Source organism: Gossypium arboreum, chromosome 9 (assembly GCF_025698485.1).
Source record: "Gossypium arboreum isolate Shixiya-1 chromosome 9, ASM2569848v2, whole genome shotgun sequence".
NCBI lineage: Eukaryota > Viridiplantae > Streptophyta > Magnoliopsida > Malvales > Malvaceae > Gossypium > Gossypium arboreum.
In genome coordinates, this window is record NC_069078.1 from 5,650,748 (window position 1) to 5,673,112 (window position 22,365).

Below are 22,365 nucleotides of genomic sequence, written 5' to 3' on the forward strand. Positions count from 1 at the left end.
ATAATAATTGAGTAGTGAATCTTGAAATTCTAGATGGTATCTGAGATAACAAAAGAGTTGGAAGTGTAAAACTAAAGCTTGAAAATCTGATAATTTTGTCTCCCATGAGGTTCATCATTAATTCTATTTGTCTCTCTCACACACATTGTCCTTGTTGCTTCATATTGATCATTCATTGTTTGTTTGTTTGTTTCTTCTTTTTGATGCTCAATTTGCTACAACTTTTTGAGGACCATGAAATTAGTAAAATAAGGAAATATATATTTGTTTGCAAGTTCAAGCAACATCAATTGCAAACATAAAGTTTAAAAAAAAAAAAAAAACACTCCACCAAACATAAAGCAAAAGATTCATTAAAACTTGTGTATATATATATATATAAGTTTAGTACTTACAGATTCTGCTGAATAATAGCCAAGTTCTTTCTAGGTAGCTTCAGTAAACTCACTCACCTTGTGAAGAAATGGCAAGGCATACACTTGTAGTGTTAGAAGTCATATTTGAACCCTTTGTCCACATAGCCATCCACAATGTTTTAAGGCTTAAAAATAGATTTAGAAACCTGAGGGGAAAGGTTTTATTTCTTGCTATATATTGCTGGCCTGTCAAGAAGAAGAGAGCAAAGACCAGAGCATATCCTCCCATCGCCAACAGCTAGCATGCATGGCAGTGGCACACCAAAATTCCTTGAAACCCGATGGGTCGGTACTGTTTCGTTATGTTACTTACCCACCACTCTTTGCTTGTTTACTGCGTTAAAATGACTCACATTTCAGAGTTATTGGCAGCAACTTCTTCCCCATTAGTGATCTGCTTAGGGTGAGTACGAAGCACTGTATTAACAGTTAAATTACATTTTACCTTATCGTTTAAACAAAAAAGGAGAAAATTCGTTCCTATATGTTAGATGAGTAAATTGGTCATTTTTGTTAAAAATATCATCCCTTTATAATATCAAAAACTAATGTGGATAATAAAATAACTAGACAGTGGCACATAGTGTGTAACGTATATCTTATGTTAATGTACACGGACCAATTTTTAATAGTAAAAATAGATTATTTTTTTAATAGAAAACTAGTTTATGTTATTCTCTAACATATAAATACTAAGTTATCCGTTTTTTACATAGAATATGATACTTTTACCGTTGGCTCCTAACCTCCATTAATACTTGGTTCCACATAGATGAAGGCGAATGTAATTATAGAAAATCGAGATTTAAGCATGAAGAAAATTGGATTTTGAGCCTAACATGAAACTATAAACCCACTTTCAATACCCCCAAAGACCCAAAGTGAGCTTTGGGTCCAAAATCAGTGTTTTCAAGGGCACTACCCATTAGTGCCTTTGCATGTTAGGGTCTAAAATTCAGTGCATGCGTCCCATGTAATAGGCCACTCTAATCTTTTGGTAGGATATCAATTTGTATATACATTCTTGTATTAATTGTATAAATATAAAGATTATTAAATGTATGATATTATCATATTCAAAATTATCAGGAAACAATGATTTTTGGTGATTAAAGTCAGAACCTAAGTGCATGGGAAGAGAGCACGGGGGTGGACTGGAAAAGCATGCAGCTTAATAACTTTGCGGCCTTGCCTAGGGTTTATCATTTATGGCCATGCTTAATAATTACCATTAGTAGCGAGCATTTTTTTTAATAAATAAATAAGAAAAAGAAAAGGTAAATATTATAGCATATTTTGGGGATGATCCTTTTGCTTTTTAGGTCCATTTCCATGAATGTTTTATACTTTATCTCGGCCTTAATCTGTAATAACTAAAGGGGGTTGCAGAAAGTTTAATAATATGACTTTACTATGCTGCTGGAATGCTTCATAAAGCTTTCAATACTTTGTTAAGTCTCTCTGTTCAGTGATTTAAAGATATATATTTTATTATTTTCAAAAATATAATAAAATATCGATGTTCAAAATGTAAAAATCATTACCAGTTAATATTATGTTAAGGTAAACACAACTTCTAAGGTAAAATTCTGTTTTGGCCCTATATATACTATATTAATATTTAAGATATAGTCCTTTTAGTTTAGGGTAAATTACATTAGTAATCACCCAACTATGATTTTTTTCTTTTTTAGTCACTCAACTATGAAAAATTACAAAATAGTCATTCAACGATTCAATTTTGTCCTTTTTTTATCACCCAACTCTCATAGTTTTTTGGTGTTTCATTTTTTACATTAGCCAACTGGTGACAAAAAAGACAAAATTGAATAGTTGAGATCATTTTGTAACTTTTCATTGTTAGTTGACAAAAAAAGAAATTTATTAATTGTTGATGACCAAAAAAAGAAAAAAAACCATAATCGAATAACTACGTACTAATATTGTTTACCATATACTTTAATTTGATATCATTTGATTTCTCTACTTTTATAAAATGTTTAAGGGTGTTTTTTTTAAAGAAAAATCCAATTAAACAACTTAATCCAATAAAAATTTACACGTCAAGTAAATTACCATTAATCAAGTCACCAACTTGATTAGAAAAATTACGGAAATGTCTTTCTTTAATCAAAATAAATTATATTATTTGAGGGTAATTTAGTCTTTTTATTTAAAAGACAATAAAAATACAAATGATAGGATTTGAATTTGAATCAATTGTATTAATAAAACTTTTAATTTACCACTCAACCAAAGTTTTATTTTAATATTTTTATACATTTTAATTTTTATTATGCACACTTTATTACCTCCATTAATTATATATATTAATGTAATTGATTGATTTGGTCTCACAAGTTAACTTGACACCGACTCAAGATTGATGATAACACAATGATAAATTTTAATCTATTTTTAAAAATATTAACATCGTATATATTTCATCATTATTATTATTAATTAGTTTTAAGCAATACTTTTCATTATTTATTGTATTTTATTTTTAAACACACATTTGTACTATAAATTTATGATTTTCACATGCATATGCGTGTGATAGAATCTTTTCAAAAAATAATGTTAACTAAAATAGCATGAATAGTTAATGGTGTTAACAATTTGAACAAATGATTAATTATAGCGTAGAAAGACGAAATTTCAATTTTTAGCAGAGTTAAGGAACCAAAACTAAAAATTAACCAATTTTAACCTAAAAATTTTCCAATCACAATAAAAAGGAAAATAAAATTTATACAAAAATCAACTTTTGCTCAAAGAGAGTGGATTACTATTGCAACAATTAGGAAGACGTAGGTTTGAGTGTATTTATATTCGTTTCTTCTTCAATTTAAGATTTTAAAGTAGGTTATAGGTAAGATTAGACATGGTATCAAAAAAAAAACTTAGCATGTTATTAAAATTTTACATTATATTATATATTTCATTTTCATATGATATAACTTACATAATATATAAGAATAATATATTATAAATTAAGAAATAGAGATGGGTTAGACCCAATTTGGGCTTTAAATGTAGGAGGCCCATATTGTAATGGATCTAATATTTTTATCCTAACCTTTTAAATATTGAGAGGATAGTCTCATCTTTGGATAAGTTTAATCTTGTTAAGTCAAATAATCATTTTATTTGATATTCATAATATAACTAATATAAATTTTAATACATTAATAATAATTAAATTAATACATATTTTATAAATTTTGATGTAATTCAAAGAATTATATCATATTTAAATAATGCAATTTATTCTTCCTTCCTAAAAGGAGCAAATAATGAATTTATTTTCATACCAACCAATAAACAAAATCTTTAGAGTGATAACCAATGATGAGAATTACCCAAAAAGGAGCTTTTATTTTTCACATGTCAAAAAGTCAATTATATATAGTTGGATGATTACTCATTATTTGCTGTTATTAAAGGTAATAATAATTTTCTGATAAAAAAAGTAATAATAATTTAAAAATCAAACCCCAAAAAGTTTAAAGATTATGACAGCTGAGGATCCCCAGCCCATTCCTTTTATTTATTTACTAGTATAATTGAAGATTAAGATTTAGAGATTTCAGAAATTAGATTGGTAATTAGTTTATACGGTTCGATTAAATAAATTATTAATATTTTTAAAATAAAAATCAAATTAACTAATGTTTTAATCTGGTTCAATTGATCCAATACTTATCTCCAAATTGAGATCCAACCATGTCAATACAAAAAACAGCATTATGTTATAAATTAACCATCCTTCTATATATAATTATATAGATAATTTAAGTTTTTTCTTAAATAAAAATTTTAATTTTAATTATTTCAATAATTTATAATTTTATTTTATCCTTTAATATTAAATATCTAACTTACAATTGTACCCAAAATATTTTCTTTCCATTATACAGTGGCTACCATAATTAAACACATAATTAAAAGTGTGAAATGTGTCAGTAGTTGGAGACTTAAGAGTGATCATTCTTTTCATTTCAGGAGGATTTGCCTCATTATTATTACTATTTTTGTACTTTCATCAATATGTTTTTTTCTTTCCTTTTTCCTTCCCCAAATTTTGGTTTTGATTATGGTTCAATAAACCCTGAAATTAAGTTTTGATAAGACAGAACATTTAGGATTTATTTGTAAATTTGACATTTCATTTAACAATTAAACTAATGATTTTAAAAATGGAAGAGCATAATTGATATAACATTAATAGTTTAAGAATATAACCAAAACATTTTACAGTTTGAGAACAATTTAGTATAAATTTTGTAAATTAAGAATGTATTGTGTAATTAACTCATAAAATTATGAAAATTTTTGTAAACCGACAAAATTAGTGATCATCATAATTAGTTGGAAACTTGGGATTATTGCTAAGCAAATGAGATAGTCATCAATTTTATTTTATTTTATGCAAAGTTATGGCTAAATACACACTACCAAGACACACAAATATGGTCCATAAACTTTTAGGTAATATATTTAAATAATAATAAAATAAATATGAAGCTTTTAGACCATAAGTAGTTTAGACCACTTGACTCCTAAAATTAATGTGGTCCATTGCACCATTACTTTCTTTCTGCTGTATATAATATACCATTCCTAGCTTCAATAATATTTTATTATGAAGCCATGATTTTATAATGAAATTTATTTGTACCTATCATCAATACCCCATTTTTTAGTTACACTTAGCATGTGTGGCATATAGATTGTTGAGTTTTTTAAATATATATATTAGTGATTTAAAAGGTGAATTTATTTTAATTATTTTAGTGATTAAATTAATTTTATATTTTACCAAATAAATTTATTGGAATTTTATTGGATAAAACTATTCATCGGTGTTCAAAATTCATAATCCAATCAGTTAAAATCACTTTATGAGTAATAGAATTTTACATTTTATTATCGTGAATTTTATTTAATTTTAAGTTGAATGTATTTCAATTATTAATCATCTATTTTTACATTGTAATGATTGATAGTAATGATTCTTTTATCTTTGATTGATTAACTTTTTGTAGGGTTAGATAGAACATATTGATCCAAGCCATAAACTACAATATTTGATGATAAAACTTAAAAACCTCTAATTATTTGAAGAAAAGCATACCACATGCTAACATAAGTACAAATTGTTATTTAAAAAAACATAAACTAGGACCAAATTTCTTACCAAAATGGATCTAATGTTCCCAAAAGAGCCTACAATACAACCACAAGCAACTTTATTTCATTGATAAGCCCTTATGCCTCCCAAACAAACATGGGTTTGTTTCTATAATATCTTTAATAATAATAAAACCCTTTTTAACCCTAAGTTTGGAGCCATTGAAGGGCCAAAGGAAACATACCAATTGCCTGTCACAACTCGACTCATGTCCCACATGTTAATTTAAACTGTGATACAAATTAATTGATGTCCATTTTGTAAAGTACATCATTTATATGTAATAACATATATTGGGTCGAGTCATAACATTATCAATATATTTAAAGAAAATTAAAATATTAGACAACAACAAAGCATTGATAATATATGTTATATATACATAGTTTAAGGTTTATATGTAAGTCTAATTTACACAAATTAAGGGTTAGTACAAGTCCTAAGATGCTTGACTTATACATGTTAACTACTTAGATAAGAACTCAAAATATATTAAAGACCAAACAACAAATCATATGACAATTTGATGGGTTAGTTTAAGGTTTATTATATAATATAACAAGACAATAAATAAACCAGGTTTATCATATAGCAACAAAATTATACTAGTTAAGGATTAGTTCAAGCCCTAAGGTAGTTAGGCTTTGTTTGATACTATCATTTCTTTATTAATTCAAGAAGTTGATAATTTTTTTAAAGGTTTATGCACAGTTTAGTCCCTAAAATATATCGCTATTTCCACTTCAGTTCTTAAAAGTTTTTTACTGATTTCGGTCCTAACGTTATTAGATATTCTCAGTTTAGTCTCTAATGTTATCAGATGCTTTAGGTTCAATCCTTGGGACGTTAAAATATCGACTAAGATATCAAGCCAAACATATGCTGCTATGTGTCAAACAATGATATAATCTTTTGAAAAAAAACCTTAAAAATCTTTAAAACTTACAAAAAAAATACAAAAATTATTTAAAAGTAAAAAGAATTATTAAAAATAGAAAAATTATAACTTTACAAAAAATATAAAAAATTAGCTTATGGGTGTAAAAACCTTTGAACTTTTTCGAGAAAAGCAATTAAGCCTTTAGTTTTTTTTTTTTTTGTACTCTATTTGGTATTTGAACTACCAAAATATATAAAAAATGCTTTTTGACTATTAACTTTAACAATCAAATCGTTGACTATTAAAGTTAACGGTCCCAGGTTCTTTTTTCAATTAAAGTCATCACATGTCACAATATGGTGTGATAAGTGGCGAGAAATGATCAAATATATAAAAGTTATAAAAAATATTAAAAACATTATAGAAAATATTTAAATTTTATTAAAAATATAAAAATTATAAAAAAATCACAAAATTTATAAAAAAATCATAAAGAACTTATAAAAATTGTAAAATTATAAAATATATAGTAATATATAAAATTTATAATTTTTAATAAAATAGTAAAAATATTGTAAAAAAATTATAAAATCAAGCAGAGAAAAGAGCTATATCAGTGAATGAATTGATAGAAGTCGATGAAGTTTTTTGCACCGAAACTGCTCTGGGAGTTGCTGTTATGAGGAGTGTTACATACATACATATTCACCATAAATCATTACAAACATTGATAAGGAAATAGCACAAGGAATCAAATAGTGTATGCTATGGTGTGACAAAATGCAGCAATAGCTACAAAGAGGCCCACTTTTTCTTATATATCTTAAGTTGGGGTAGAAATTGGTTTGATAAACAAAGCCAGCAATAAAAGATTGAATATAAATAGGAGGAGAAAGGTAAGCAAAACCAAGGAAACATTGGGTTGATTATGATAAGTTTGGGCATATTGTAGAGACACGATAATAGGATACGATAATTTTTATAATTTTTTATAAATTTTATATTTCTTTACATTTTTATAATTTTTTAAGACTTTATAAAGTTTTATAACTTTTTCTATATTTCTATATATTTTATATATTTTAATTAAAATTTAATAATTCTTATAAACTTTTATTGACTTTTATTTTTTTTATCTCTTTTGCCACATGTCACGCCATGGTTGTGACATATGATGGCTTTAACTGAAAAAAATTAGGGATAGTTAACTTTAACGGTCAACAATTAAAGTTAACAGTTAAATGGTCTTTTTGATATATTTTAGTAATTCAAGCACCCAATTGAGTGGGGAAAAGAAGCAGAGGTTTATTTGCCTTTTTTGAAGAAGTTTGAGGATTTTTTACATATTTAAACCTAAAATTTTACTAAAATTAACTAGAATTTAAAAATTATTAAAAACTTTAATATTTTAAAATTCTAAAAATCACATTTCCTAGAGCTTGAATATGAAATAGTTGTCCCTTGAAAAGATATCACCGAGGATAAATTTTAATGTATTAATTTTTAAATATTTTATTGTCATTTTTTTATTTTTTCATGTTTTAAAATTTTTTAAAGTTTTTTAGATGATGACGTCGCAATGCTATCTTCATGAGACACATGGCAATGTATGATTGGCTAATATCTCTGCATTAGTTTTTAATGTTTAAAAGACTAAGGCTTCCTTTGGATTACCAATTAACACTAATATGATCAAATCTTAAGGAATTCTGCCTTTTTACTGGAGTTTTTAGGTGTTTGGAACGCCAATGGTAAGGCACGTTTGGAAAGCCTTATCTCACTGAAACTCCAATTGAAAGCTTCAATGAAAAAAAAGCAACCCTAGTCAATTTTTTTTTTTACAATTTTTTTACAATTTTAAACTTTTGTATCTAATGTGTGTTCGTATTGCTGATTTTTTTAAAAAAAGTAGTAAGTATGTATATTAAAATTATAAAATTAGTATTAATTAATTAAAAATAAAATTTTAATAAACATATTTAATTAAATGAATTTATAATTTCACATATTTTAATAATTTTGTAAAAGTAAAATAATTTTAAAAACTTCTATTATCTATCATTTCTAATCTAATATCGTTAATAGTCATTTTTATTCTCACATTATCGCTACAATTGCGTTTAAATCCAAACACAAACCTCACCATTGTTTCTAATATCACACAATGTCCAATCTCACCACTATAATAATTAACCTCACCGTCAACACTGTTTTTAACATTGTCGGAAGTAAATTCACCGTCCATCTAAACCAAGCCTAAATTAAGAATGTCTAATAATATTAAAGACAGAAGTGAGCCAAAAAGAATTTTAAGGACTAAAATAAAAGAATAATAAAGTTTAAGAACTAAAATGTGAATTAAAATTATTTTATTATAAAAGATATTGTAAATGTTGAGATTTAAGTGGGGTTAAACCAAACCCTACAATTATACGAAATTTGAAGCAAAAGACACTTTTGAAGCCGAAAACTTTATGAAACTTAAACCTTTAGACTGTTGACTGAATTATTTATTTATTATCAGCAAAACAAATATATAATATATACAACTTTGAAACAGAGATTACCTGTTTAACCCACAAAACAAGTAAAGGGATTATGATTAAGACAGGTGTTAATTGCTTCTTATTTTACAGTCTGGTTATGGAAATAAAGCATGTGAGTTTAAATAATAAAACACTACCATGGGATTCCCCTGTCTTTGTTAATACAAGGTTGCCCATGTTTGACCCCTTTCTTCAAACCACCTGGTTCAGGGCTTCACTCTAACAATGGGCTTGAAACACCCAAGCCTGCTTCTGCTCTGCTCTAACCCAACAAAGCAAGCTAGCAATATCTATACTACATATTTTGTAATTTTTAGATTAATGATAAATTTGACTACTAATGTTTATATATTTTATTAAAATGGTCTTTTTTAGCTATCAATTTTTTTTTTCAAACTGCTTTTTCTAATGGATTTAGTGGAAGTACCGTTAAAAAAGTTAACGGGATAATGTGGAATTTCATATGTAGAATCTTGTTAATGAGATGTAATTTATTACTTAGGTAACCCAATAAGATAATTACATGTGAAAAATAATAAAATAAAAAATCATACATGAAATTAAAAAAACTCTTAATTTAAGAAAATAAATGTAATTATCTAAAAAAGTTTCAAAATAAATACACACATTCAGTATTTTCGGTTTGATTTATTAATTTTCTTTTGAAACCTCTTAGTAAACAAACGTATGCTTTCATTTTGAAATTTTTTAGACAATTAAGTTATTTTCTCTAAATTAAGAGTTATTTTTAACTTTATGAATTATTTATTTTATTATTTTTCACATGTAATTATTTTATTATGTTATCTAAGTAATAAATTACATCTCGTTAATATTCCACATATGAAATTCCGTATCATCTATTATTTTTTTAATATGAAATTTCGCATCATCCCATTAATTTTTTAACTTTACTTTCATCAAATTTGTTAAAAAAAAAAGCAATTTGGAAAAAAAAAAAAAACAAAGTTTGATAGTAAAAAAAAGCTAAAAAATACAATTACGGCCATTTTGACAAAATATGTAAATGTTAGTGGCCAAATATGATACAAATGTGTAATTACAAATAAGTACACCCAAATTTAATTACTGAATGATTTTCCAAACACATAAATATTTTTAATAAAAATATAAATTAAACAAAAATTTAATATATATAAATATGTTATACCCCTTCGCCAGAATGACACGTGTCAAGCCCAAAAGGTATTGTTAACTCTACATTGACATTCTAAGCACAACCATCCGACCCACTTTAAATGGAACCTACCACCTATGTTCATAAGAGAACTTTATTTTAATATGAACACGCTTTTAAGACAATAAGAAGTCTATTTAAACTTAATTATATCATTTTGATAGAATCTCATAATATCTGTTTATGAGTATTCATTACGCGTTTGACAAGATTAATACTTATCTAGCCAATATCATACCAATGAACGATTAAATTTTTTTTTATAAATAACTTGAAAAACTATGAAAAAGGGATCGATCCTTTTTATACTCTAGAATTATTCTAAGCATTTATCTTTTCGATCAATTTGTTTTCTTGTTTTTAATCTAGATCTCAATCTCTACAAGTAGATTAACCTCTACTAGATCACTTTAATTTCTTTCTCGTTCCACCTTATCTTCTTCCCTCAATATATATAAATGACTAACTGATGTTGAGATACTGATAACAAAATTTTAATATCCGAATTTTAAAAAATAATTTACAAACAAAATGATTTGATTTTGATTAAGAAAAAAAAAGGGTAGCTAAATGATTTATGGATTAAGCAATGGATGTGACTTTGAAGCACGATTTCTGAGAATATATTTGGAGGGTTTCACTTTTGAGCCAAACAAGATAGTGATGGAGAGTTGGATTTTCATCTGTGCATTACATATATATATATATACACACATAAAAAGAGGATCCAAATTAAGATCCTTACTTATTTGATTTAGCCACCTTACCTACTTTCCTCTCACAATGCCAATTTTTCCTACCCTAGTTATTATTTTGCTTTCATTCTTAAAAGGATCCATCTCCTCTATCCTTAAATTTCTTTTGCAAGTTTCGTTTTTTAAAGAAAATGTTTTACAAGAAGTTATACTCTAAATCCCGTATATGTTGATATGATGGTCAGAGTATTCATCGCCCCAGATGTAGTCTGGACTCGAATGATATTAATCGCGTTACTGTTAGAGTTTTATCCTCCTCTGAAAAATAAGGGAATTAAGCTTAACCAACTCAATTAATTCAAGTTTTTATTGAATTGAATGATTCATGATGCTAAAAGTATGGTGGTAAGTTTGGGACCATTTAAAAATTTAAATTATTTTTCTCTTAAAAATTGAGAGTTAAAATGTAATTTTCTTACTGTATTAACTTATAATTTTATATTTATAAATGAACTAAACAAAAAAATCATTTTCAAAAATATTAACTTATATTTTCACTATTTATGAGACTAAATAGCAATTTTCCATTTTGAAAGGAATCAAAGCTCCTTACATACTCCCTCTTCTATGATATATTTACATGCATATTAAAATATATTTTATTAAAAATTTAGAAATGAAACTATAAATATATATTAATGAGTGTAATTACCAAAATAAAAATCATATATCCATTGGTACAACAGTGACAACCTTTTGCTAAATTTCTATTTTTATCTATTGACTAAGTTTTAACTTAATTAACATGAGTATTATTGCTAATGATGCATGAAGACGTGGGTTTAAGTGCGCTGGAACGTATTATCTTTCTATTTATGAAATGAAAAAAGATTATATATAATTTTAAATATTATCTTATGATTTTATTAAAAAGAATATACTAAATTGAATTAAATCAAAATTTATTGAGTTTGAAAATAATGTAAGTTTGACTGGGAAACCCACTTACAAAGACTAAATTATGGCGTAGTGTGTTACCAATTTGATTTCTTATCAATCATCTATATAGAAAAAATTGTTGTTGCATTGCTAGTCATTATCATCACACATGTTTTTTTTTTTATTTAATATATTTTCATTATTAATTATCTATGTTGCATTTCCCAGGCTATGTTCTTTAGCCAAAAACAAAATTAATAAAAGTAATCATTATTGGGAACATAAAACTTTTCACACATGAAAATGGTGTAGCAGACAACAGAGAATGAGAAACTAACTGTTGGAATAATTAGGAATTTCAATTAATTCTTATCGGGATTAAATTATAATTTTATCATTTTAAGAAGAAAAAAAGTAAAGTATTATCGGTTTTTTGTCGTTAAGATTAAGAGAGAGTATTTATTATCATTTTTTATTAAATTAATTTAATCAACCATAATTTTGGACTAAGTTATTAGGACTGTATAATTGAAAAATATTAAAATAAGTTAATTTTTTAGTCGGATCAATTTAAAATTTTAAAATTAATAATTGACTGAAATAATTAATAAAATTAAACTCAAAACTAAAAACCGCTCAACTCATCAATTTAGTTATTTTTTATTTGTCTTAATAAAAATTGCTCTTCCCTAATTAAAATAATTGAGCATTGCCATCTAAAAATTTTTATAATCGAATTGATTAAACCGTCAATTTTAATCGGTCAAATTAGTTTAACTAATTTGACTCCTTATTTTAAACCAATACAATGAATTCGGTTTTGAAAATAATATGGGCAATTCCCATAGTATAATTGAACGTGTATAGGAAGTACGAAAATAAATTCACTGTCATACGATTGACAGTTAAAATAACCATTCCACAAGTCAAGATTTTTAAAAAAATGGAATTTTGAAATTATTTTACCAATATTGGAATCCCTTTTACATAAAATAAATGTAAAAATAGTAATTTTGTTTCCTCGAAAAAGAAAAGAGATTGAATTTGGAATAATTTTAGAAAATAGGCAAAACAGAAGCATTATTGATACAAGAATGGACCTAGCAATTTATTATGAACATCCAATTTTATATATAAATAATCTTCAATGTATTGCTCAGAATTAATGATGGCTGACTTTATTGTGAACCGTTGGACTTTCAGCAAAACTATTGTTTTCCTTTGAATTTGCTTGTTCTGATGTTAAATATAATTTATTTATTTTAATTGTCTATAATTTAGGTTTTTTATGGAATATTATAAATTTATGAATCGAAATTCAACAGTTTTTATTTAGTTTTCGATATTAATTGTTAAATTAATTTAGAGTTAATGTATTTTTTACTTGTTGATGAGTATTAATTTATTATATCGATTGTTAAATCATTACTTAGAGCTTATTAACATAATTTAAAAAAATAATAATCTAATAATTTAAATAAAATGTTTAAAAATATATTTCAAACCCATGTTTGGATATTTATTTATATATTTTTTAGAAAAATATTTGAAATTTTATTAAATGGGTGCTAATAAGTTAGTTCCTTGAGAAGAGTTATTTTTATTTTTGTAAAAAAAAAACATAAAATTTTGAATTTAGGTCACTAGGTACATATAGTCACATGCATGCCACTTAGTATTCGAATTCCAACATTCCTAATTTACCGAATTTTAACACTAATAAAAATATAAAATTATGGGTAAAATATAATTCGAAAAATCATAAATTAGATTGGAAAAAATAAAGAGATGAGCCTTAATGCTAAAATCTAAGACTTGGGTCACAAAATCTAGTTGATAACACATTGAAATAAATACCCCAAGTAGCAAACAAACAAAATACCATAGGACAAAATGTACTGTTTTAAAAAAAACAAAATAATATATGTCTGAAAATCCTCAGAACCAAAAATATATACATAAAAAAGAAAGAGGCTGCCATTGACACATGCAAAATGTCAGTGAATGAAAGAGCTTCTCTGCAAATTTTACTCACAAAGTCTTCTTTTTTCAATGAAATTCAGAAATCACAAGACGAAAAGCTCTACACAGATAACCAGAAAAAAATGAAAAAAAAAAAAAAGGAAAAAGAGAAATAACAGTGATGATTATAGATTACATAATGTGTGTTTTTTTTTTTTTAAGAAAAGCAAAGGACCAATAAAATTCTTACAACTTTGTATGAATTGTTAAAAGTGTAAAATTTGTCTTAGATATCAAGTTTTGCTTAGTTTTTATTATATTAATATTATATTATTTTTAATGGTAAAATATATTCGTAATCATTTAATTATAAAAATTATAAAATAGTTATTAAATTATTTAATTTTATTTTTTGTCAATAATTGATTAACAGTGATATTTTTAAATTGATATAGTTGCAACTTTAACCCTCAGTATTTTATATTATATCAATTTAGTCTTAATTCTAAAAGATCTAACTCTTAATATTTACATATAGTGTAATTTAAATTTTCTTTTACAATTTTGCTTTTCTTTTGGCATTTTTACCTAAAAAGTTAAAAATAAAATTATCAACTAAATTTGATTGGAATATACAAAAAAAATGGAAACATCCAATAATTCAAAATAATAATTTTCATATTTTCTCGTTAATTTAAAATTAATCTTCAATATCATAAAAAATTAAAAGTGCAAAAAAAATGATATGCAAATGTTGAGAGTTAATTTTTTGAATCAATATTAAATTAATATAATTTATAATTACAGAGAGTTAAAGTTACTATCATACCAATTTGAAACTATTGCTCATAGCCAGTTAATGAGAAAAAACAAAATTAAATAATTAAATCACCATTATATATATATATTTAAAAATTGATCACATGACTTGATTTTATTAATTCCTAAAAAAATAAAATTTCTAGTATCATCAAACTTACTTCCATTTTTTTTTTTGGCAAAATGGCATCTTTTGCTACATTTATTGTTGACCAGATTTTGAATCCTCAATTATTATTTTGATTTAAATTCCTCAACATAGTTTGGCAATTTTTCTATTGAAATAGTAAAACCCAATGGTAATTTAAACTATTCGGGATTAAACTATTAATATCATATTAATTTTTTAATTTAATCAATTCAACATTAAATATCAATTTAAATACCTGTAAATTATATATTAAAACTATAATCAAATTGTAAATATGAGTGTACCAATTCAAAATCTCATAACATATATATTAAAATATATAATTAAATTTGCATAAATACCAGACTCAAATATGTATAGAACATGAAGAACTTGAATTTTATATGTTAAAAATAAAATAAAATAACTCAGATAGATTTTATTTGCATCTATTTTTGATTAATACATCAAATTCAAGTTTACAATTTGACTTGTCATTTCATATATGAATATATATCTAACATTTAAATTGACAATTACATCAATTATAACTGTCTTTATCTATTTTACGATCAAAATCTAATTTTATTCAGACCTATATGATATTGAGGTAAATATTTGTTCAAAAGTATCAATAAATGAGTTATATTAAGACTAAATATGAATTTAGAATATTAATATGAAAAAAATTACTTAATATCTTAATCTTAGAAGTTAGATTGAATTTCAGTCTTTCTATTGAAAAAAATGGACAAATTAGCTATTGTATGTTGGATAAAAAAGTAAATTGATCATTTCTGCTGTTAAAACCAATGTAGTTAACGGAATAATTAGATAATTACATATGGTACGTAATATCTATCTCGTGCTAACATGCAAAAACTAATTTTTAAAAATTAATTTATTCAATTTAACGGATAACGACTAATTTATTTATTTATTTTTGGATAAAACTTGATATTTGATGAAATTAAAACAAAATATTGATTTAAAAAATGCAATAGGTTTGACCAAGAGTCTAACACATGCATTCTCTACCCTTCTCACTACATAACTTTACAGTTTCTCTCTTTATATATACACTCATTCAAGCACTCTTTTTATGCTGCTTTGCCCTTTACTTTTCCTCTTTTTTTCCCCTTCTCTTCACCTTAGTTCTCGAACTCAAAAACGACATTGTCAGGTTTTCGAGACCTTGAAAAAGGGAAGAAAGATAAAGAAGCAAAAAAACAGTCTTTACTCTTTAGATCTCTTATTTCTTCTTTCACCCTTAAGAGATTTTCTTTCTTTCTTTCAATGGCTATTCTTCAACTCAGTTGCTTTTGAATCAAACTCAACTCAATTCATCCAACCTCTTCCTTTCTTCTTCTTTAGCTTTGTTCTTTTGAGTTTACAAAAAAAATGGCTGAACCAACTGAAACAAAAGCAGTCCCTGAAGCAGAAAAGAAGAAAGAACAAAGCTTGCCATTTTACCAACTTTTCACTTTTGCTGACAAATATGATTATTTGTTGATGATCACTGGTAGCTTAGGAGCTATCATCCATGGTTCTTCAATGCCTGTTTTCTTCTTATTATTTGGTGAAATGGTTAATGGCTTTGGCAAAAACCAATCTGATTTGCCCAAAATGACTCATGAAGTTGCCAAGGTTCACTTTTTTTTTTAAAGACCAAGAATTTTACCAACTTTTTTTAGATCTAAGATCTGTTAACTTTCTTTTTTTCTCCTTGTTTAATGCAGTATGCACTCTATTTTGTGTATCTTGGTCTTATTGTCTGCCTATCATCATATGCAGGTATATAATTTTTTTTCTTCCCTTTTTGTTTTAAATGTATGCAAATCTTTGATAGGAATGGATGCATCATGGTTCACAAGTGACTCGTGCAGTGTAGTAGCCCAGTTTAAACCAAAACGGACCGATGGGTGCGTGCCCACATGGTCTTAAAAGCCTGTCTCTTTGTCCTTTTGTTTTTCTTCACTTGTCAATCTTAACACCCTTTTACCAAAAACCCTCACTTTCAATTATATTTTAATATTCAACATTATCTTCTTCTATAGTCCCATCTCTTTCACTGTAACAAGTAATTTTTTTTCGATTTTACAGAGATTGCATGTTGGATGTACACTGGGGAAAGACAAGTAAGCACATTGAGAACGAAGTATTTGGAAGCTGTTTTGAAACAAGATGTTGGGTTCTTTGACACCGATGCAAGAACTGGGGATATTGTTTTTAGTGTTTCCACTGATACTCTACTTGTTCAAGATGCCATCAGTGAGAAGGTAGCTTCTATTTTTCTCTTTAATTGTTTCATTTGCTAATCTGGGTTTATTGGGGACAGTTTGGATGAAATAAGGTTTTTCTTTGAGAGTTTTAAGGATAGATCACATAGTTCATTAATGGTTTGTTTTGTCTGAAATTTTAGGTAGGGAACTTTATACATTATCTGTCAACATTCTTGGCTGGTTTAGTGGTTGGTTTTGTGTCAGCATGGAGGTTAGCCTTACTGAGTGTGGCAGTGATCCCTGGAATTGCCTTTGCCGGCGGCTTATACGCGTATACGTTGACCGGCCTCACTTCGAAGAGCAGGGAATCCTATGCGAATGCCGGCATAATTGCCGAGCAGGTGAGCATGTTTTGATTGTGTTCTGGATTATAAACTACTTGTCTACATGTTTCGATTGTCTCATACTACAATGTAAGGCTTTTGTCTAAGTAATTAATCACATCAACAGGCCATCGCACAAGTTCGTACCGTGTACTCATATGTTGGCGAGAGTAAGGCCCTTAATTCTTATTCAGATGCAATACAGAACACACTTAAACTCGGATACAAGGCTGGAATGGCTAAGGGTTTAGGGCTCGGGTGCACGTATGGCATTGCTTGTATGTCTTGGGCGCTTGTTTTCTGGTACGCTGGTGTTTTCATCCGGAATGGACAGAGTGATGGCGGCAAGGCATTTACGGCTATTTTCTCAGCCATTGTTGGTGGCATGTAAGATCTCAAGCTCATGTTATCTTATTGTTAGACGCCATTAAAGATTAAGCTTTACCGGGAATTATATTGTTCGAAAAAAATTACTATTGCAGGAGTTTGGGTCAGTCATTTTCAAATCTTGGGGCATTTAGTAAAGGAAAAGCAGCTGGTTACAAACTGATGGAGATTATCAACCAAAAACCCTCCATAATTCAAGACCATTTGGACGGGAAAGTACTGGAGGAAGTTAATGGCAATATAGAATTCAAGGAAGTGACTTTCAGCTACCCATCGAGACCGGATGTTATCATCTTTAGCAATTTCTCGATTTTCTTTCCAGCAGGAAAGACACTTGCAGTTGTTGGTGGTAGCGGCTCTGGGAAGAGTACTGTTGTCTCTCTGATAGAGAGGTTCTATGATCCTAACCAGGGTAATCAAGAGACTTCTGTCGTGTTTGAAAAATGAAAATGTTTGCTCCTTGGATTTTAGAGTTCATGTTTATGTTTTTTGTTTTGGATAAACAGGGCAGGTTTTGTTGGATAATGTTGACATAAAGACACTGCAACTTAAATGGTTACGTGATCAGATTGGACTGGTAAATCAAGAACCTGCTCTCTTTGCGACTACCATCCTTGAGAACATACTATATGGAAAACCCGAGGCAACAATGGATGAAGTGGAAGCTGCTGCTTGTGCTGCAAATGCTCACTGCTTTATTACCCTACTCCCTAATGGATATAACACGCAGGTTGGTCTCCTCAAGTTTAAGAATCTAGTCGAAATTTGAATTTGTATTTTGTATTAATTTGTCTCGAAATTCAGGTGGGAGAGCGAGGAGTCCAACTCTCTGGTGGCCAAAAACAAAGAATTGCGATTGCTAGAGCCATGTTGAAGAATCCGAAGATCTTGCTCCTTGATGAAGCAACAAGCGCACTCGATGCAGGCTCTGAGAGTATTGTTCAGGAAGCTCTTGACCGGCTAATGGTCGGGAGAACAACTGTAGTTGTTGCTCATCGACTCTCCACCATAAGGAATGTTGATTCTATAGCTGTTATACAACAAGGGCAAGTTGTTGAGACTGGAACACATGAAGAGTTGATTGCAAAGGCAGGGGCGTATGCTTCGTTAATCAGGTTCCAAGAAATGGTCGGAAATAGAGACTTTGCTAATCCATCAACTCGCCGTTCACGTTCAACACGTCTAAGTCATTCACTGTCAACTAAGTCCTTAAGCCTCCGGTCTGGCAGTTTGCGAAACTTGAGCTATTCTTACAGTACCGGTGCTGATGGCCGGATAGAGATGATATCAAATGCTGAAACAGAACGTAAAAACCCAGCACCGGATGGCTATTTCTGCCGGCTTCTCAAGCTAAATGCTCCCGAATGGCCCTATTCAATCATGGGAGCCATTGGTTCCGTGCTTTCCGGTTTTATAGGACCAACTTTTGCCATTGTGATGAGCAATATGATCGAAGTCTTTTACTATACAAATCCTACCTCTATGGAAAGAAAGACAAAAGAATACGTTTTCATCTACATCGGAGCTGGTCTATATGCTGTCGTTGCGTATTTGATTCAACATTATTTCTTCAGTATTATGGGAGAAAACCTCACAACACGAGTGAGGCGGATGATGCTTGGAGGTATATATATTTTCAACTACAAGTCCCCTTTCCATTGCCTATCTTTTATTAATTTTATGGTGTTTTTCTTCTCAACTCAGCAATTCTAAGGAATGAAGTCGGATGGTTTGACGAGGAAGAGCACAATTCAAGCCTTCTTGCAGCCAAATTGGCAACCGATGCAGCTGATGTAAAATCCGCGATAGCCGAAAGGATCTCTGTGATACTACAAAACATGACTTCACTTCTCACTTCATTCATTGTCGCCTTCATAGTCGAATGGAGGGTCTCTCTTCTCATCCTCGGTACCTTCCCTCTTCTAGTCCTCGCAAACTTCGCTCAGGTAAAAATAATCTCACACATTGATTCCATTCCACCATTTTTGACCTATATACGTCCACTAGGGGGTCATATGGGTTATTATAAAAAAATCCGACATGGCTCATCTCCATTTCACTGCACATGCTTCCTCCAAGTTTGATGAATCTACTTTTATGTATATATATAATATTAACATTACCCCAATGACTATAATCAGTGGTGAATAAAAAAATCAAGATTCCATACTTCTGAGAAAGTGTTCTTGCTATAGCAGTAGCTCAGTTTCTCGAGGTTATAAACTATTATATATATTTTTCCCTTGGTTGTATTCCCTTAAGTCAAAATTTCAAACTTTGTGTAGTTTCTCTATCATTTTTATAGATATGTATATAAATAATGCACCGACACTGCAATATTACAGTGTAAATCAGTTTTTTTTTTAATGGCTTCTGGTTTTTTTTTCCTTGGAACCTGAGCTTTTGTTGTATAGCAGATACCACCAAATATACATGATATAGTTTCAAGAGATTCTTGCCCCCGTGATCATTTATATAATTCATCATCTTTTTATGTCTTTTTTGGGTTTTTTTTAATCTTTTGTTTTGTTTTTTTATACAGTGTGTCAGTATTTTTTGACAGTAGAACAGTGTTTTATGGCAGTGCCAAATAGTAAGAAAATTTCCATGTAAATAATATGTGTAGGATTTTGCATATTTACTGACATTTTCACCTTAACAAACCTTTTCCGACGCTGTAAAATTCGAAAAGCGAAAATTATGTATGTCCGTGGCCGTATGCATGTTCAAGACCGAGTAATGTAGATATTTGTACAGTACAATTGATTCTGTTTTATTTTGCCCTGCAGCAACTTTCACTCAAAGGGTTTGCTGGTGACACGGCGAAGGCGCATGCAAAGACAAGCATGATTGCAGGTGAAGGTGTAAGCAATATTCGAACGGTTGCAGCATTCAATGCACAGAACAAGATCCTTTCACTGTTTTGCTACGAACTCCGAGTTCCGCAGATGCGAAGCCTTCGTCGCAGCCAAACATCGGGTCTCCTTTTTGGCTTGTCTCAGCTTGCACTTTATGCTTCGGAAGCTCTCATACTCTGGTATGGAGCTCACCTTGTTAGCGAAGGTGTTTCGACCTTCTCCAAGGTGATTAAGGTTTTTGTGGTATTGGTGGTTACTGCGAATTCTGTGGCGGAAACTGTTAGTCTCGCTCCCGAGATCGTTAGGGGTGGTGAAGCTGTTGGTTCAGTGTTCTCGATTCTAGATCGTTCAACTAGGATTGACCCAGATGATCCAGAGGCAGAACCGGTTGAAACAATTCGTGGAGAAATTGAACTCCGTCATGTTGATTTTGCATATCCTTCGCGACCTGATGTTAGTGTGTTTAAAGACTTTAACCTTCGAATCCGTGCTGGCCAAAGCCAAGCACTTGTTGGAGCTAGTGGCTCTGGCAAGAGTTCAGTCATTGCATTGATTGAACGATTCTACGATCCAACAGCCGGAAAGGTTATGATCGATGGAAAAGATATCCGGAGATTGAACTTGAAGTCTCTTAGGCTTAAAATTGGATTGGTACAACAAGAACCAGCCCTCTTTGCTGCCAGCATTTTCGATAATATCACTTATGGAAAAGAAGGAGCAACTGAAGCTGAAGTAATCGAAGCAGCTCGAGCAGCTAACGTGCACGGTTTCGTTAGTGCGTTGCCTGATGGTTACAAAACACCTGTTGGTGAGAGAGGCGTTCAACTCTCTGGAGGTCAAAAACAAAGAATCGCCATCGCAAGGGCTGTACTTAAGGACCCAACAATATTACTACTAGATGAAGCCACCAGTGCACTTGACGCAGAATCAGAATGTGTGCTACAAGAAGCACTTGAAAGGCTCATGAGGGGCCGCACGACGGTACTTGTGGCTCACCGTCTCTCGACAATAAGAAACGTCGACAGTATTGGAGTAGTACAAGACGGGCGAATCGTAGAACAAGGCAGCCATTCCGAATTGATTAGCCGACCGGAAGGAGCTTATTCTAGGCTCTTGCAACTGCAACACCATCACATATGAAAGTTTTTATTTTTTATTTTAATTGAATCAACTTGTTGGGTGGTATAATTATGTTTGGGACCCTTTAACCTTTTATGTTTTTCATATTTTCCTTTTTTGAATGATGATAGTTGTAGATATTGTTAAAATGGAGACTGTATCTTTGGGTACTACTGCCCCATTTCCAATGGGGTTTCCAATGTTAAATTATTGATATCTATGGTGCATAACATAAGTCCCCTTTTTTTCCTGTAATTGGTTTTTGTATAATATTATAAAGTGCAAACTCTAGACGCCACTTTTTTCTTATTTGCATGTGCCTGCTGCTACTGTTCTGTTCTAGATGAGGGCATCTCTTTTTATCCAACCATGTTACTCATATTCAATTTCCTAATAGTATGTATCTTTTATTCATGACTTCAATTTGGTAATTATTTTTATATTTGGGGTGTCAATTTTTTTCTTGAATTTGGTAATTGTTTTCGTATTGAGTTTAATTTGGCAATTGTTCTCATATTGGGGTTCAAATCATTTTTTTTCCAAAGTTAGCTTTTGATATTTCTTTGAAAAATCTAAAGTTCGAACCTTGAGTAAAACTACCATGAAGGTCTCGT

The 22,365-nt window shown here is 29.1% G+C and overlaps 1 protein-coding gene across 2 annotated transcripts; it reads left to right on the top strand.

Annotated features, from left to right (window-relative positions):
* Positions 1-15,814: 15,814 nt before the first annotated feature.
* Positions 15,815-21,986, top strand: LOC108456889 (ABC transporter B family member 19). 2 transcript variants are annotated; one of them, XM_017755623.2, is made up of 10 exons: positions 15,815-16,429; positions 16,522-16,576; positions 16,886-17,061; positions 17,205-17,405; positions 17,515-17,774; positions 17,870-18,186; positions 18,281-18,504; positions 18,579-19,398; positions 19,479-19,720; positions 20,564-21,986. In XM_017755623.2, the coding sequence occupies exons 1-10, from the start codon at positions 16,184-16,186 to the stop codon at positions 21,770-21,772; spliced, it is 3,750 nt and encodes a 1,249-aa protein (XP_017611112.1). In that variant the 5' UTR covers positions 15,815-16,183; the 3' UTR covers positions 21,773-21,986. The 2 variants fall into 2 exon arrangements, with proteins under 2 accessions (XP_017611112.1, XP_052875166.1); XM_053019206.1 differs by lacking the exons at positions 15,815-16,429; positions 16,522-16,576 and adding an exon at positions 16,662-16,704.
* The last annotated feature ends 379 nt before the right edge of the window (positions 21,987-22,365 follow it).

Bases quoted from the DNA above. Each gene is read 5' to 3' on its own strand.
- LOC108456889 (XM_017755623.2), top strand. From the start codon at position 16,184: ATGGCTGAACCAACTGAAACAAAAGCAGTCCCTGAAGCAGAAAAGAAG. The intron at 17,406-17,514 runs GTGAGCATGTTT...TCACATCAACAG, and splicing joins CCGGCATAATTGCCGAGCAG to GCCATCGCACAAGTTCGTAC. The intron at 17,775-17,869 runs GTAAGATCTCAA...TTACTATTGCAG, and splicing joins TCAGCCATTGTTGGTGGCAT to GAGTTTGGGTCAGTCATTTT.